This window comes from Hippocampus guttulatus, chromosome 11, assembly GCF_054856545.1.
Source record: "Hippocampus guttulatus isolate MCC_2025c chromosome 11, RoL_Hgut_1.0, whole genome shotgun sequence".
NCBI lineage: Eukaryota > Metazoa > Chordata > Actinopteri > Syngnathiformes > Syngnathidae > Hippocampus > Hippocampus guttulatus.
This window is the reverse complement of record NC_141271.1, coordinates 7,966,210-7,981,103: the sequence shown is the minus strand read 5'-3', so window position 1 is coordinate 7,981,103 and position 14,894 is coordinate 7,966,210. Positions and strand designations below refer to the sequence as shown.

Genomic DNA, 14,894 nt, shown 5'->3' with positions numbered 1-14,894 from the left:
GCAGCTATGCTATAACCTTGGACTCGGTGGTGGTCGAATACATTTGTTAGGCACTGTAAAACGCGATTATACCCTTCATCTTTTTTTTTTTTTTTTGTGGATCACATCTGACTCATATCCCCCCCATCCGATCCCACCCCCACTTTAATTTAATAAAGTAGCATCTTGCTTGTAGTGCCATTTTTAAACACCCACAACATACGAGACCTGAAGTGCAAAGGCGATCTTCACTTCTTCACCCGGGATAGAAAGAAACAAAAGCCCGAGAAGGAAGTGGGAGGAAGTCCGGAAAAATAAACAAAACAAAACTGAAAAAAGGTTGAAGTTGTTGCTTTTGTTATATCACAAGTCCATAAGAAGAAGAGAAGTGAGTGTTCAGGGCCTTTTGGGGGCAGGGTTGTATGTGAAAGTAATGGTGAGCTTTGCAGGAAGGCCTCCATGCACGGACACAGTGGTTGCAAATAAATTTGTTAACGGCAGAGAAGAGGTCAGGACGGGTGGGGTGTGGAGATGTGCCCCCAGTGTTGCCCCCCCCAGCCCCCTCCTACACCCACCCACTCAACCGTCCTCAACATTGCCCGTCGCCTGCCACTGTAATTGACACTAAAGTCCTCAGTGTGTGCCGGGCTCTCAGACAGACATCCACATGTGTTTGTACGGTCCCTGGGATGTGATCTGTGCCTGGAGTGGACTGAGCCACTGGCCCCGCAGAAGTCCTGCCTGTTGGGCGAAAAGTAAAAGGTGACTTCATTGGTATTTCATTACCGCTTCGCTGGAAAAGTGGTTTGTTTTGGCAGCTGGTCTTTTGTGACAATTTTCTCGCTCTCCCTCCTCCCTTTTTGTTCAAAATAAAATCTTCCTCCGACTGTCTCCCCCCCCCCCCCCCCCACAGAAAACATACACATTCTCCGACGCGTCTACTTTCTCGCTCAGTGTTTGTGTTTAGTTTTAGCTGTGAGTTTCACGGCCCTTTCACAGGCGCAGTCTTGTGTGAGAGGCCATTACAGGCCATCAGGCCAGCGGGGCAGGGGTGGGGGGGTGGGTGTTGTGGCGGTGGGGTTAAAGGTGAGGAGGGGCAACCCCCTGGGGTCAGAGTCCCAGCGCCTCGGCGTGTTTCCTTGCCTTGAGTCGCAGGTCGGCGATGCTGGAGTTCTTGCTGTTGCTTTTGGCGGCCGCCGCCACCGCCGCCGCCGCCGAGGCCGAGTCGGCCAGCGAGGCGATTGGTAGTCCAAAGGGAGGGGGCGGGAACATCAAGTAGGGGGCGTGGGCGGCCAGGTGCGGGTGCAGGTGGGGATGGGAGTGGGCGACGCCGTCCAGCTGGAGTTGCGCTTGAACCTGCGAGAGCAAATAAATGATGCAAGTTGGAACCAGGGCTGCTTGGCTACAGGTCTCTAACTCAGGAGAGAAGTGTTTCGACTTCTCCGAGGGCTGCATCCAGACAAATGGAAGGATGCAACTTTGAAACTTTGCCACGATGAAATTCTTCGACACCAAATCAATCCATCGAGCAATTATTGTGTTTCTACTGCTACATCACAGCCTTTTGCTAAAAGTCGTAAGGCAAATAGTTGAGCATTTTTCAAAGTTTTAGGGTGAGCTGCGGCCGTGTAGGCCACTAGACAGAGCTTCAGATTCAAATCCAAAAAACAAAAACTGTCTCGGAATATTTTCATATGGTGTGTGTTACAATGAATCCCATCCCGCAAAGCCAGAACAAGTGTGTGGGCGTGTGTTTAGTGTCTGTAAAACTTTGTGTGATACAACCTGTGATGATACACTTTTATTTTGTGGACATTTGTCATAGTGTGGCTATTCTTTCACCCTGTTGGGTGCCTGCAGATGGGTGCAATGAGCTTAGGTTTCACACTGTGATGCAATTAAAACGTAACCTCAATTACCCATTTTATTTCATTTCACTGTTTTTTTAAACTAAAACTTACTGAATCATACGTCTCTCTCTCTATCTATCTCTCTCTCTCTCTCTCACACTCACTTTCTCACTGTTACAAACACACATTTCACACACAAACATACTCTGACATGTGAAATTGCATCGTCCAGAATCAGTGTTTCTGAGGCCCAGAACATATTTGCTTCATTCAGTGCACCGTGATACCCTTGAAATATGCCATCTTGTTCTGCTGATTATGCATTCGAGTGCATAAATAAACTATTTTTTGCACTAAAAAGATACTCACATATTTGGAGTTATAAATATTTATCCAGACATGTTCCTGAGTCAGAGGCGGCGCAGGAGGATTAACGAGAAAAAAAAGGCCATAAACAGCATGGCATATCCCTTTTCACATTCTGGGCAATTATTTCCTAATAGAAGGAGGTGAAAATGAAACGTGCTGACTTCAGAAGAAGACAACACTGCCATTTTTTATGTGTTTCAAACGGCACATGAAGAAGTGGGAAACTATTTTGTGCTTTGCCTTTCCAACCCAAATAGAAGCTTTAACTTGACCATGTATGGGTTTTTATAAATTCTTTTAGCCTAAAATACTGAAAATCAAAATGACAGTTCAACACTGTTTCCAGTTAGAGTTGCTGAGCACCTCAAGGGCAAACAAACATTGTGACGAACTGATTAAAAACTACATTAAGTCACTTTCTTAGGGGGAGGCAGCACCACCTAAACAAAAAACAGGTGGTCCAACTGTCTAACGCAAAACCAAAAAAACATGATGAACATTTGTTTTTGCTGTTTCGGATGAAACCCAAAAAATTCCACATTTCGAGATTGTAGATTTTTTTTTCAGTACACAGCAACAGAATGCAAACTAGTGATTGTTTTTTTTTTATGAATATACATTTACATTGTATTTATGAAAACTGCATGATGTGTAGGCCAATATATATATATATATATATATAGAGAGAGAGAGAGAGAGAGAGAGAGAGAGAGAGAGAGAGAGAGATAGATAGATAGATAGATATAGATATATATATAGATAGATAGATAGATATAGATATATATATATATATAGATAGATATATAGATATATAAAGCACTGACAAAGAAGAAATAAGACTAGCCCAGTCATTTATTTTTCAATTGCTCTGATTGGCTCAGCGACACAAAGTATCATGGTCTATGTAGTTCACAATGTTGTGTTCAGCTGATAACACTAATAGCACTTAATAATGAGGCATTTACTTGCTAATTCATGCACACATTGTGAATCAAGTCAATTTATGGAGGAACTCACATATGTCACATTCCCCTTCATCTGGCCATTAGCGCTGGTCTGAAACATCGGTGGCCAAAGCGTGCCTAATTCAAATGAAACTACACGAATGAAACTACTGCTGGAACTGAATTTCATCTGTGCTTTATGTTACATGTGACACATACAGTACGTTTGACAAAGTTTTATCCAATCCAATCCAACTGCACAAATGGAAAATAACCTGAAATTTTAAACAGAATAGAGATGTGGTGCTTTTAACATTATGAGATGACGACGACGACGATATCGTGGCAATTTTAATATCACAATATTGCGGTTATTGTTACGTCCCTGATCCTAACTTAAATTTAGCTATCAGTGGCATCGCACTTTTGATGCGACGCGAAGGCTGTATGAGTAAAGAGTAAAAGTGTGACGATAACCAGAGAACAGGCAGGTAATTAGCCATGACTAAGTGAAATCTCTGCCCTAAAGATCATCGTTCATCAAAACTTGACCTCCATTGTATCCATAATACCATTACAACAAAAAACAATAGCCACCAACAGTAAAAAATTATGTCAGTTATTTGCATGGACGCCAAGCGTTACCTTTGCTAAGTCAACAATCATTTGACAGTCATCATAAAGAAACTGTCCGTTTTTGATGCAACCAGACACCTGTTCATGGGAACGCCGACCCCTGACATTTTGGTTGTCTTGTGGTGCCAACCAAAATGGTGCGTGTGCGTGCGTGCGTGTGTGTGTGTGTGTGGGGGTGGGTGCGCGCGCGTATGGATGCGCGTAACTTTCTTATTTTATTATGTTTATGTACAACACAGTACTATTTTTCCTGACTAAAAGCATTTTTCCTGGCATTTGGAACAGATGAATGTCATTTCAATTTTTTTCAATGGGTACGAGGAGCTTGAATTACGAGTTTGGTCAACAAATTAAAACTGTAAATCAACTTTAAAAAGTAAGTTACGATGCTAAAAACGAAAATGCTGACATTTTGGTTGTGCACATGATCAAAATGTGGTCAACCAACGTAATTTTCCCCTCTTCTCTTCAATAATCATGTGATACGTTCAGCTTGTTTAAATCATTTACAACCGTTTTGGGTTTTTTTCAATATACTTAGAATTGCTGTTCATATCACTCTATTTTGCTATTTCACTATTAAAAGTGGTTGGTTACCTTATTTTTAAAGAAGTGCATGGTTTGTCAAGGTATTATGATGACCCTGCAACAGAGTCATTCAATTTTCTTTATGGGAAAAAAAAATTACATCAAATTGTGTGTGTATATATATATATATGTTCCCTTGTACGCGTTTTATTCACTCTAGCTTTGACTCTGTTTGGCGAGCATCTCTCAGCATGCAGGCCTCATGCTCCTTCTGCCAGCTCAACCTCGATAAGCGTCATTTCGTTTTTTACCCCCTCCCCGGCTTTCATCGTCTCTTTCATGTTCTCACGCCTGCCGCCCCATTGGCCTAATTAGGCCGCCGCATGTCACAACATAGTGAGAGAGAGAGAGAGAGAGGCAAATGGAGGATAATGAAGTCCGCTGTCTACTGGGGGGTAAAAGGTGTGGAATCGGTCCACACAAAAGGGGTAAATGTCACTTCTTCCATTGCTTGACATATATCAAGCGCAACCTTTTTTCTGTTCTATTGTTGATATTTTGTACTATGGACCTTATGTTCTAATACGCTTTTGATTGATTGCACTGAGCAGCTCGAACAGACCTGCACATTGTGCTTTTGCAATCATATGTTCCAGTTCTTGTTGTGTGATTATGATCATATTTTTCCATTTTGCCATCAGTGGCTTAACACCTTTGTCATTCCACTATGGTAAAATAGTCACGTCCATTTCATCATCACCATTTTCCTCTTTACCATCACTGGTGTACTTCTTTTGTCTGTACTCTATGTTTCAGTAATGCAGTGTTACCTTGACCTCATTTATTGAGTTGAGTTGAGCTGCTGAGTTAAATTTCTTCCATATCCAAGATTGAACGTAAAAGAGAATGTAAAAAAATACATCTGTTTTCTAAAGTATAATAATTACATGTTGGGACTAGCCGAAAGTCACAACAGCAGCACGCCTGAGTGCAACAAACATTTTTCAGCTACTTGCGTACGTGTGACCAATAAATTTGCTGATATTTATGCTTTTTTAAAACTCTTGAATATTTTTTGTTCCTGGCAAACTCTCCCCCACAATTCTGCACCTTCATTTTTAATAAAGTGAAAATGAGTGGAAAGTGAATATTCGCAAGTTAATTTGTGATTTGTGTGCACTTTAAAGATTCTCAGGTTAGGCTCAAGTGTGCCCCCTGTAAAAGGAAAAAAAGGTAACACGGAGCCCTGAATAATTTTTTTTTTTTAAATAAAGCCTACCAACCGATTGAAGTTAAACACTGTTTGTTCTTGTTTTGTTTTGTTTTGTCTTTCAAAATTGCAGCCGTTGAGATTTGAAAATGTCATTTTACATTGCGATGTCAATTAGAATTTGGCTTATTGTTCAGTTCTAGGGATGACATGTTCCTACCCCGGCTACTGTACATAGTGCAATTCATGAGAGGGGTCATTACCCTCGAATAGGACCTGTTTTGGAGGACCATCGTGTTTTTCGACCACAGGGACTACTGACTAATTTTAGTTCCAAGGTATATTCATCGACCCTGACCACCGTCAAGGGCTTATGAACTTGAGGGCGCTGTCTGTAGCGTTGAACATATCTGACTGGATGGATACTCTTGCATTTTATGTGCACTGGTCGTTGATTTCCAAGCTTATAACTCATTTTACACACTGTCAAATCGACCTTCCCCATTGAAATGAGTTGAAATGCCATTAATGCATTCCAGAGCTCCCCCAAAATGCCACAGTACAGGAACCTTTTCATTCTAGGAACTTCACAGGCCAAGAACTTAAAGGTCCTGTACCATTAGGTGAAATTTCCAATTTTTAAACTGGATGATGTAGTATCACACCCCCCTTCCACACCCAAAAATGACCTTTACAAACAGATTGTATGGCCTACCTGTTGGAAGGGCATCCGAAGGGCCCCCATGTTGACGTAGGGTGCCACCCTGCAAGCATCCAGGTGACTGCCGCTGCCCAAGATGACCCCTGGAGAAAAGGGAAAGATGTCTGTCAGACAGCCAGACAGTTGTTGTTATGTGAGATGGGAACACTTCTTTAGAATATTTTTTGAATTGATCAAACAAAATATAACAAAAGGCACAATTTAACATTTTTAAAAACAAGTGTTGAAAAAGATTTACCTTTGTGCATCTGGTTTTCTTGTTTTCGACATTTTGCTCTTCTGTTTTGAAACCAAACCTGCAATTGGGAATAAGAATTTCACCATGAGATAAATAAGCAAAAATAAAAAGACTCACCACCGTGATGGTATTTTTTTTCTTGTCAGTGGAAAAGAAAAGAAAAAAAAGCTGTCCATGCAAGCATTTGATACAGCCCTTCAAACCTCCAAGCATGCACAAAATATTGCATCATTGCATTATTTATCTAGATATAGATATATATATATATGGATACACAGAGAGAGAGAGAAAATCTATCTGTCTATCTATGTATAGATATTTTAGATAGACAGATAGATATATCTATCTATATATAGAGAGATAGATAGGTAGCTAGAGAGGCATAACAAGCCATATCAGGATAATGGAAAAGTGAACACCTAAAATACTTTATGTATTTTTCAAAATTATTTAACAAACTTAAAAGTAATATATTATTACATTACACTACATTATTAGAAGCAGGGCACACTTTCTCAATCTCAGAAAAATATACCCAAGGCATCCTCTTACATATACGCAGACACATGACATGAAGTGCATGTTACTATTTGAAGTCAAGTGTTAAGCCCTCTCAAGTGGTGGTGGAAGGTTAACGAAATAAAACGGTCAATATGAAAGCTTTGTGGCATCATTTTTTAAAATATAATAAAAATAATTCTGGATATTAAAGTACAATATTTCAAACGTTGTGCATTATTGACGATATTTTTAAATGAAGGAAAATGAAATTCAGAAGTGAAAATCGAGCTCTAGCAGTTTGCTGGCAGCTCTTATATGTGGCTGCAGGCGATTATTAATCATCATCAAACTAATTTGTCCTCATGAATAATCTGAACTAGCCCCGCCCCCTCGGACCCCAGCAAAAACGATCATTACACCGATGAGGAATTAACGACCGGCTCAAAAGACGATAATATGAACAACGGCCCGGTCGATACACTTCGGGGGGGGTCAGCCGAAAGCGAAGTGGAAAACAGTTAATTCAATCAGGATTATTATTGTTATTATGATGCATGATGCTTCAGTGTCGAATGCGAGTTGCACGGTACAGTGCGAGCTACAAGGTTTGAGACAGTTATTCCTTTAGTGAGGAGCACTCAATGATACGTGCTAATCTCATTTCCGCTCTAATTTTTTTCTCTTGTATGCCAGACAGTGAATAATGACATTTAATTTAGCGCGGCCCAACATATTCGCACTAAATACATTAGTGGTTGACTCTCATAACTTTCAATGACATCCACGTACAGATGCTCCAAATGCACGAAAAAAACCCCCAAAATGAATGCACCCAAAAACTTGCAAAGGAATGAGTTTGGGTTTGTCTTAAAGGGCAGGGGGGGGGGGGGGGGGGGGGGGGGGGGAACTGCCCCCCCCCCGCGCAAAAAAAAAGGAGAAAGATTTGCGGACATTATGCAGCGCTATAAAAGCATTATAAATGCTGAATGACTTAAAAAGGGGACTTATTGCTAGTATGTAGACTACAATGCACTGCACAGTGGTAGGAAGGTCAGGCGTGTTTACGACATTTTTTTAATGTGAATTTAAATATTAGAAGGACGGGTGTGTGTGTGTGTGTTTTTGCTGCGTGTATGCAACGTGCACAAAACATATTTACAATACATTGTAAAGTGAATCTGCCCATGAGGGATTTTAATCAGGATAATAAATGTAAGAATGAAAAGAAAAATAAGTATGTTTTGGGATACATATAACATAAAAACATGACTTTCAAATTGTGCGGTTGCACTTAAAAATAGCGATTTTTGTGCTTTAAAAAAATGACAAATTTGCCTCCACAATTGACCGAAATCTACAGGCTGTTAATATTTTTCCAGGTGACCTCACCTATTTTGCATAGTCCCTGCGAAACATTATCATTTGAAACATGCAATAATATTTGGTGTCCTTTCGAGCTCTTTCGCGGAGTGAGCAACCTGCCGGATATTAAAACTCCAAAATCCCCAAACTATTTGCGCCGTCATATTTCGCATATGGTAACGACTGAAATGGTTTCTTGTCTGTTTGCGGGTGAGCTCGATCGATCAAGTGCCCTCCCGGTCCCCCCCCCCCCCCCCCCCCCCCCCCCATGCAAGTTTGCCATCCAGGTGGTACCTGCACGCGGGCCTCGGAGAGCCCGAGGCGCTGGCTGAGCTCCTCGCGCATGAAGGCGTCCGGGTAGTGCGTCTCGTCAAAGAGGCGCTCCAGCTCGTTGAGTTGCTCCAGCGTGAAGTTGGTGCGACTCCTGCGCTGCTTCAGCTTGCCCTGCGCGTCCTCGTCCTCCGATTTCACCTCCTCCTTCTTGTCCTTGCTGCACTCGTAGATGCCTGCGCGCACGTCCCGACCACGCACAATCAATGCAAGGTCGACAAATGCACCTTCCACGCCATTTTATTTTATTTTTTGCCAATGAAATGGTTAAAAAAAAAATAACGATAATTCATTGCTAAACTCACTCGGTATATAATTTTGATGAATGGTGGTTTCGTTTCGACAGCAGCTATATTTTTTTTAACATTTGATTTGAGCATTTATCAATGACAATTTAAAAGTCGTATGGCAGGAATGATGTTAATTGTGTTTGGACACCGGCTTTTGAAATGACAATTTGTTAATGTTCATCCTGGATTTTTTTTTAATATGTGCTGTGCATTTAATGCAACTTTCTGGGAGTCAAAGAGACACCATAAGTAGGGGTACTTGGGGGTACAAGTATTGTTCCTTGATGTTGATTGACTCCACATGCACTGCAATTTACTGTACGTCAACTTTTAATCGAGACAAGGACCACTTAATACGTAGTACAAATAAGAAATATAATCACCATTGAATTTAATATTGATTCCATATTGTATGTATATGACTCTACCGTCTTAAAATAAAAGAAACTAAATAAGCCAAGAAATACTACCATACACTGCACTACGCAGTAGAGTCGCGCATCAATTTAACAATCATAAAAATGTCATATTTGCAGCTATGTTTGGACATACTATTATTTTACAGTTTATGTGAAAAAAATCAGTAATTGAAACGAATGCAGTGTTTGACCGTTTCAATACATTTCCTAAATAAATTCTAATAGTTAAAGTTTTTGCTAAATTTTGTGTGGGGGGGGGTCTTATCGATCGTAGGTTCCATGAATAGAAATAAAATCATAGATTTAGCGTTAAAATCATTATTTAGTCGCCCATATCGCGTCCGTCGACAAAAATTGAACTTCTTTTTTTTTTTTTTTTTGCAGCGCCCCGCGCTCTATTTCTCTTTTTAAAAAAAGAGCATCAATTGTAGTCTTATTTTTGGAGGGGTGCCGGAGCGAGACGGTTACCTTCGGCGGGCCGCGTGACGTGGAAGTCCTTGAGCTTGTCCTTGTCCAGCTCCACATGCTCCTTGTAGGCGTGCAGCGGGCAGTGGGCGCCCTCGCTGAAGTCGTGCTCGGCGGGGCTGCCCAGCTCCCGCGGCCGGGCCAACCCGGACGTCTCCAGAACCTCCCGGTACGTGATGGCCTCCTTGCTGCTCTCTTTGCTTTTCGCTTCGAACGACTTGGACACGAACGCCGTCAGCTCTTCCATGACTCTCCCTTCCTTCTTAAAAAAAAAAAAAAAAGCCGCCCCCCCCCTGGCCCCGATCCTTCTACTCCTCCCGGGGGTTGGAAAAAAAAAGAAAAATAAAAGAGGAAAAAAATAAAAAATAAAAATCCACGCCGTGTGAGAGCTCCGTACTGCTTCGCGGTGAGTGCAATGAGAGAGTGGGAGTGAAAGGAGTGGAGGTGAGATCACTCCTGCTGTTGTGAGTGTGTTTTGGAGAGCCAAGTATTTATACCAGCTCAAGACCCCCACCCCCTTTCACACACGCACACACACTCCTCTCTGCGTCTGGCGCAATTAAAGGCCTTAGCTCCACTCCACGCACAATTCGACTTTCAGCAAGCCACCGCCGCCCCTCCCTTCGCCCTATCTCTCTCTCTCGCGCTTGCTTTTTATTTCTTTATTTCCTTTTTTAACTCCACTAATCAATGATGAACTGATGGAGGCGCTTAAATGGATTAAAGTAAAGGGAGGGTGGGGGATCATAAAAAAATGCCCATCATGGCTCTATTCATAATTGATTACCCCCCAAAATAAATAAGTAACCGAATGATTACCCCTTTAGTTGTTTTTTTTTTTAAAGTTTTTGTTGAAAGGCAAATCGTGCACCAAATTTTTTAACATTATTCTTTTTTTTTGCCTCTGCGTATCGTCCAGGTTTGGGAACAATGCACAAGCAGTACTTGGATTTTTATTTCATGTATATTACTGGGCAACCGCGCTATTATTCTGAGGACAGTTATTAGCAGTTTTTCTTTTATGCTGCCTTTGTAATGACTGAAGAGCAACGTTTATCTTCATATGGACCACTAAAAATGTCAAATATTTCATAAGACCATAGCAAATCATTTACTTGAAATATTTGTTTACATACTGTATATATATTTACATGTAATACATATATACTTGTATTTGTATTTTATGTTATTGTTAAATTATACGACATACGTCGTCAAAACATTTTAAGGTGAGGAAAATCTATATTGTATTTAATGTGCTGTAATCCTTTGTGGTTGCCAAGTGTGGGCAAGAGATCAATACATAAATCAGTGGTGTATTGTATGTATTCGGGTGCGGTGGGTGGTGGAGAGGGGTATAAATGTTGCTTCGATGTACCCTTGTAACAAGCGAGTCCATAAAGACTTTTTAACTGGGCTTCCATCAGTGTAGGCCGGCGCACGAGTACAAAAAAGGCCGGGAAAGGCGCGCGCTCCCCGGGGAAGGCGGCCCGCCAGCACCGCGCAGGCAGGCGACGTCTCGCCGCGTCTCTCTCCTTTAAGAGCTCCTCGGCTGCGCTCTAACGACGCGCTTGGATGTCTCTCCATTTATCAGACAGTGCACACACACGAGCACGTGTACACAAAGCGACGCTTTTTTTCTGCTGTTAATAAACGCTCTTAATAATGCGCACCAGCTTGTCGTCTGCAAGTCGGAAGTTACACCCAACCAAAAGGCGTTTCCCCATCCTTAAAATAAACATTTGTTAAGGTGATAATTATGTTATCATCTATTTATTTGTCTTTCTATGAAAAGCCTGCATGTAAATATAATGTAATACTCTTGCAGTTGACTAAAGCCTGCTGCCCAGTGCACGTTTGACTAAACTGTCCTTGAAATCAAGTTTTTTTTCCCATGTTTCAGTATAATATTGAAGTCTTGTTTTCGAGGTGCTGTACACTGTGTGCTCCAATCAGAAGCTTGCATCCTTCCAAACATGCTGCATTTTAGAGAAAAAAAAACACTTCTTAAAGGAGCCTCAATAATAAGCTCTGCTCCTCAACAGGCAAAACATCCATCTACTGCTGCACGGGCTCCAAAATTATGATTATGATGATGATTATTCTTCTTATTATTAATTAGGATTACATAAATGGATTCATATTTAAATATAAAATCATACTTCGTTCATCGCAGACAGCCGTAATGTCATGAGTTGATTTTTGTATTCATTTAACCTGAATATACCTGTACATATATAGAGAAAATCATAGTGAATTACAATATCGAGAATCAGTTAAAATAGAGAATATATCCAATAAATAGCAATATAGACACTGAAATATTCACTGTTGTCATTCATGTAGCTATTTGTAATATAAAAGCACTTGGCAAATAAAAAACGACACATAATTCTTTAGCCAATTAGTCCCAGTGGTGAGGTGACATGTGAACGTCTCTTCTCATCCTTCCATTTACTCTCATTAGAGGAACTGAGGAATTCCTCCTCCTACCTGCTTGCAAATGTTTCTTAACATACTCCAAGCGTCAGCATTCTTCAATGAGGCTGTCCTCAATGGGTGTGTGTGGGGGGGAGGGGGGGAGGGGGGGGGGGGGGGGTCAGGAGGAGGGAGGAGACAGAAAGACAGACATTAACGCAGGGGTGGACGACATTGCACATGTGCACTTGCATGGTCCAGAAGAACATTTAAACAAATTCTCTCAACAGGCTGTACAAAAATGTTACGGTAATTATAAACCTTCAACGATTACTGCTTTGACTAACAGTCCTGCTCTGCTGGAACAATAGCTTTTACTAGAGTTGACTTGGAGATATTCTTTGCCCCTTTTTCTTGCTGTTCTACTCTTCAAACATCAGTACTACCCGGCACAAAATGGCACTGCATTGAAAAACCGTATTTAGACTGGCCTGAATACTCAAAAGGCCGATTTAAAAAAAAAAAAAGAAATGATCACTTAAGATTCCGCGATAAAGCAGGGCGCAAATGATGAACTGTGATATAGCGAGGGAGCACTCTTAAAAAAAAAATAGTGTGGGCGTGGATTCACATTGCTCCCGCTGATCTCACAGCATATCGAGCAGATTATTAGCATGTATGGTGTACGACCGTGTGTCAACATTTAAAATGATTCCAAATGCGTTGGGTTGTCGAGAAGTGGACCAAAAATGGTTTTCATATGTGAAATGGATCGCTAACAACATTTTGAGCATGTCACCATAATCACTTGTGCAAGGGTGCAAAGATCTTTACCGAGAGCTGTAGTTGACAATATATCTCTGTGGTTGTTGTTAAGTTTCAGTTTCACACACGAGGATGTTTGCATCCAAATGGTACTCATCTTCCTCATTTACACTTCACACCTACGTACAGCGTATATTGTGAACTATTGCTACAGTCTGCAATATATTTCCCTGGTTGTTGACATATTTGATCTTTCGCTATCATTAACAGCAGGCAGTTAAGAGTCCTCGGGCTGGTTTGCAGGCATGTAGTGCTGCACTTATTCCTTTCAGGTTTTTTTTAAACCATTGAAGGTGCCGTGTGCGTTGAAAAGCCTCCTCTGCCATTGAAACAAAGCTTCCAGCACCAAGAAAGACAAAAAAAATGTAAGCAGCTCGGATGTTTTGAGAATGCGCCCGTGTCAGATTGTCATTTATACTCTGTAGCCACGGGGCACTGCCATGTTGGGGAGATTAGAGGGGTGGGGTGAGTATGAAGTTGACATTGCCTCCTTAAATTGTGCCTGGATATGGAAGGAAAAATCAGCGAACCACATTACGTTCAAAGTCAAACACACTCTTGCTGCATGTCTCTCTCCTAACGACTTAGGTCACCCCATTAATTACCCATTATGTTTTACTTTGAAGTTATGCAAAGCAGAAGTTCAGAATCTGGTTCGTGGGCCATAGAGGGCACCCAAGTATTGGATTCGGTCCATCGTGCTATTCTTAAAACAAATTTAAAAAACCCAGAGTAATATTTAAGATACAAATGCTCTTGAATCGGTATAGCTGGTAAAAATGATGAGATTTTTTTTTTCTTCAATTTTGCATGGATCTCAGAGGATACTTCAATAGCTGTTGATCGGTCCACGGCGTTGTGGTGAAAGTCTCCGCTGGGGGGAAAAAGCAACAATTGCTACAAATCAATAGTGTGCAAATAATTCATGGCTGATCACATGGTGTTTTAGCTCCTGATTTGCAGTAGAAATCCCTGTTTTGTTTGGCTCCCAGAGGGCAACATGAAAGAGATCCGGGGTAAAGGGGACATGCAGGGGGGGATAAATAATAATAGGAGGACATTGATCATTTTTGGGGAGGGTTGTGTCGAGACAGCTGAACCAAGACACACGTGTGCGTATGTATACATTATTCAGACTGGCTTGTGTGCGTTTTCTTGCATCAGGTTGGCATCAGCGCCCCCTCGGGAGTCGTGGAGATGACCCTGAATGTAGAACAAACGCCGGTTTGAGCAGTCGGTCACAGCTTGTAATTAATTTAGCCAACACCAACATGGATCTGGTTCCCTCCTGGCAGGGGGAAGCCAACCCGCAGACGTGTTAACAACGTCTTCAGAGAGCAATGAGGCCCATTTGCAGTAAGTGTCTTGCTTTGTGTGTCGGGCCATAAGGAGGGAGTCCCTCTGGTGTTGGCCAGCAGAGGCTTTTTAATGGAGTGATGCTACACTATCTCAATCGCACTATTACAAGCTGGTCCACTGAGAGAGTTCATAGAAGAGACTCCCGCGTGCTGCGTGCTTGACACGACATGGATTCGAAAGAACAGAATGACACAAAGACCAAGTGAGGGGTGCAAGGAATACAAAAGGAAAAGCAGAGGACAGTGTGACAATCATAAAAGGCGGCACTGGAAGGCAGCACAGTGGGAAGTCGGGAGCTGTCTTGTATCATGGCAAAATCATTCTGGGTTCACATTTAGACTAAGGCCTTCCTTCAAATGTTTCACTGTCTTCATCCTTCATGTTTCAAAAACTGCATTAAAATATTTACTTTCAGTCCAGTGCAGCTCGAACTGTATCAAATGTTTATGG

At 41.6% G+C, this 14,894-nt stretch overlaps 1 protein-coding gene across 2 annotated transcripts; it reads right to left on the bottom strand.

Moving 5' to 3' along the window:
* Positions 1-565: 565 nt before the first annotated feature.
* shox (shox homeobox) lies at positions 566-10,296 on the bottom strand. Of its 2 annotated transcripts, XM_086123825.1 has the most exons (6): positions 9,846-10,296; positions 8,633-8,844; positions 6,476-6,533; positions 6,232-6,341; positions 1,123-1,335; positions 566-720 (listed from the first exon to the last, which is right to left on the bottom strand). In XM_086123825.1, the coding sequence occupies exons 1-6, from the start codon at positions 10,087-10,089 to the stop codon at positions 631-633; spliced, it is 927 nt and encodes a 308-aa protein (XP_085979951.1). In that variant the 5' UTR covers positions 10,090-10,296; the 3' UTR covers positions 566-630. The 2 variants fall into 2 exon arrangements, with proteins under 2 accessions (XP_085979951.1, XP_085979952.1); XM_086123826.1 differs by lacking the exon at positions 566-720 and having other exon boundaries at positions 1,064-1,335; positions 6,232-6,320.
* Between the last annotated feature and the right edge of the window lie 4,598 nt (positions 10,297-14,894).

Bases quoted from the DNA above. Each gene is read 5' to 3' on its own strand.
- shox (XM_086123825.1), bottom strand. From the start codon at position 10,089: ATGGAAGAGCTGACGGCGTTCGTGTCCAAGTCGTTCGAAGCGAAAAGC. The intron at 6,534-8,632 runs GTACCACCTGGA...TCCCAATTGCAG, and splicing joins TCTCCGAGGCCCGCGTGCAG to GTTTGGTTTCAAAACAGAAG. The intron at 721-1,122 runs GCAAGGAAACAC...TTCGCCCAACAG, and splicing joins TCGCCGACCTGCGACTCAAG to GCAGGACTTCTGCGGGGCCA.